Genomic DNA, 2,406 nt, shown 5'->3' on the forward strand with positions numbered 1-2,406 from the left:
GTATGTATATATATATATATATATATATGTGTGTGTGTATATATAGACACACACACACACTAGCCAGTGGCAATTCTATTGCCAATGTGTGCGCAAAAGGTTTTTTAAAATTGGGAGAGAAAAAAAGTTATTGGTTTAGAATGGTTTAAAATTTAAATTGAAGAGCAGTTTTGACAGACATGTAAAATGACAAACCAGTTACCTTGCTTGCTATTAAGTACCTAATAAATGTATGCCCTGAACCTTTATAGGCTGTTTTGTTGGCTGACACTAGACCTGTATGGATCCAGCTAAAGTAAAAACCTAAAACTAAGCTAAAGCTAAAACTTTTTTGGCCTTTAATAGAATAGCAATTAGTGAAACTGTAAGAATGTCACTGCTTTCTTTTTGTTTTATGATAGTGAAGTATCCATGCTTTGATTAAAAACTAATTTTCTACAGCCCTACCCCAGGCAGTCGCCAGGCGTCCCCCACAGAGGCAGTAGAACGGTTGGGCCCCAGTCAGGCCGGGTTGGAAATGATGGCACAGCACCACCCGCATACTCTGCAGCCACCCAACCCTGTCACAAACAAACCTCCCACCGAGGACTTCCAGAGCCAGGAAGCCCAGAGCATGGGCGGCATGGAGCATCAGGCAGGCATGGAGTTGCTCCAATTTGACTATGCTGGGAACCAGATCCAGGTGGACTCATCTGGTACTCCAGTCGGCCTATTTGACTACAACTCCCAACAGCAGGTACAACTGCTCACCTGCAGTTAATAATTATATTTACACTTAGTGCTGGGCGGTATACCGGTTCATACCGAATACCAGTGTTTATTTTTGTTATGAATTTTTAAAATACCGCAATACCGTATGTCGCTTAAACAATGTTCGGAACGCGACACTGTTTGAAAGGGGTCCCTTTTCACTGTTGCACTATGGTGAGGGAACAGCTGTATGTGTTACTAAGCGTGAAAGTTCCGAAACTGAAGCTGTAGAACTAATAGAACGTGATGACACAGAAGAACTCATCCACAATATCCACATTGACTGCCACAAATATCCACCGCCCCCTGCCATCAGCTCCCGCGTCTCACACACATGACCGCGACTTTAGCACTAGATTTAGCAACTTTCAGACCCTTTTAGTGGCTTTTTTTCATAGATTTTGCCAGTGCTGTCCCTCGAACGCGAGGTCTGACTTTCCCGGAGAAGTGTCACCTCTCTCGACGTCTGTTCTGTGCGTGAGCGGCAGAGAAGCAGCACATTCAGTTGGCCGCACCGCAGCCGACTCGTCAATAAATGAGTACAAAACAGCGTTTCCTAGCACCTGTCGCTTACTGATTGTTTGGAATTATAAATATGAGCGTAGTTCGTCTGTTAATATCGCATGCACTTTTTTGTTTGTTGTTTTTTGTTTGTTTGTTACTCCTACGCAGGCAGTGCGCTGCATGAGTAGGCATGGGCCGGTATGAGATTCTGATGGTATGATAAACCTTAGATAAAAAAAATATCACGGTAACACGGTATTGCGATTACAGCTCTAAAATATGTTCTTTTTAAATGTCTGGGTAAAAAATACTTTTTTTTCTCCACTGAACACATTTTATTTTTAAGAAACATATAGAACATTTTGGAACAGTAAACATGTCAGGCTAAATAATTAAAATAAATAATTATATAATTAAATTAAGTGCAATCACTTAAGTCAGCCTAAACCTGCAGCTCAACAATAATCAATCAGAACAAAAATAAATGCTCAACAAGGCCTAAACCTGCAGCTCAATAATCAAAAACATAATCAAAACATAATTTCTGTAAAAAAAATTTAAAAATTACTAAAAAATGCAGTCATTAAACCTGCAGCTCAACAAAGTTTTTGGAGACATGCTCGCTTTCTACACATTCATCTTTCAGTCCAAGTTATGATCAGGAATGCTCACCTTTCCTGGATTAAGTTTGGAGCGGTGAAGTAGAGGATGTGTGCACATACACATGAATGTGGGACTTGATCCAAGATGGCGGCGCGTGCACGCGCTGCGGCTTCTCAGAACGGTGTTTTCATGTGTTTTGTCTTGTGAGTCGCAGTGTTTTTGTACGTCTTCATCGCGTCTACCTGTCTTTAAGCGCGCATACAGTCGTGAGTTTCTGCTCGATGTCGGCAGAACCACATTTTTAGAGTTAAACTCCGCGCACGACGTGATACCAGCTAAATGTAATTATTGTACTAAATCGCAGACAAGTACAGTACGTTTAGACTGCTATTCCTTACTCTGTGAAGTAACGTGAGGGAGGAAACTAGTTGACGTTAGCTAGTTAATTAGCCATGTTATCTATTTAGCAAGCTAAATAGTATTTATTTCAACGCTGAAACAAACGGCGGGTGGGTCTCTGTCTTGATCGGGGGGGAAAGAGGGGGAAAG

At 41.4% G+C, this 2,406-nt stretch overlaps 1 protein-coding gene across 1 annotated transcript; it reads left to right on the forward strand.

Moving 5' to 3' along the window:
• The first annotated feature begins 180 nt into the window (after window positions 1-180).
• LOC107679000 (pumilio homolog 2-like) lies at window positions 181-1,197 on the forward strand. Its single transcript, XM_016474402.1, has 2 exons — window positions 181-736; window positions 1,149-1,197. The coding sequence occupies exons 1-2, from the start codon at window positions 518-520 to the stop codon at window positions 1,182-1,184; spliced, it is 255 nt and encodes an 84-aa protein (XP_016329888.1). The 5' UTR covers window positions 181-517; the 3' UTR covers window positions 1,185-1,197.
• Window positions 1,198-2,406: the final 1,209 nt, after the last annotated feature.

The sequence above is a fragment of the Sinocyclocheilus anshuiensis genome, unplaced genomic scaffold (assembly GCF_001515605.1).
Source record: "Sinocyclocheilus anshuiensis isolate Anshui unplaced genomic scaffold, SAMN03320099.WGS_v1.1 scaffold4120, whole genome shotgun sequence".
Lineage (NCBI taxonomy): Eukaryota > Metazoa > Chordata > Actinopteri > Cypriniformes > Cyprinidae > Sinocyclocheilus > Sinocyclocheilus anshuiensis.

Bases quoted from the DNA above. Each gene is read 5' to 3' on its own strand.
- LOC107679000 (XM_016474402.1), top strand. From the start codon at position 518: ATGATGGCACAGCACCACCCGCATACTCTGCAGCCACCCAACCCTGTC. The intron at 737-1,148 runs GTACAACTGCTC...TTTTTTTCATAG, and splicing joins ACTACAACTCCCAACAGCAG to ATTTTGCCAGTGCTGTCCCT.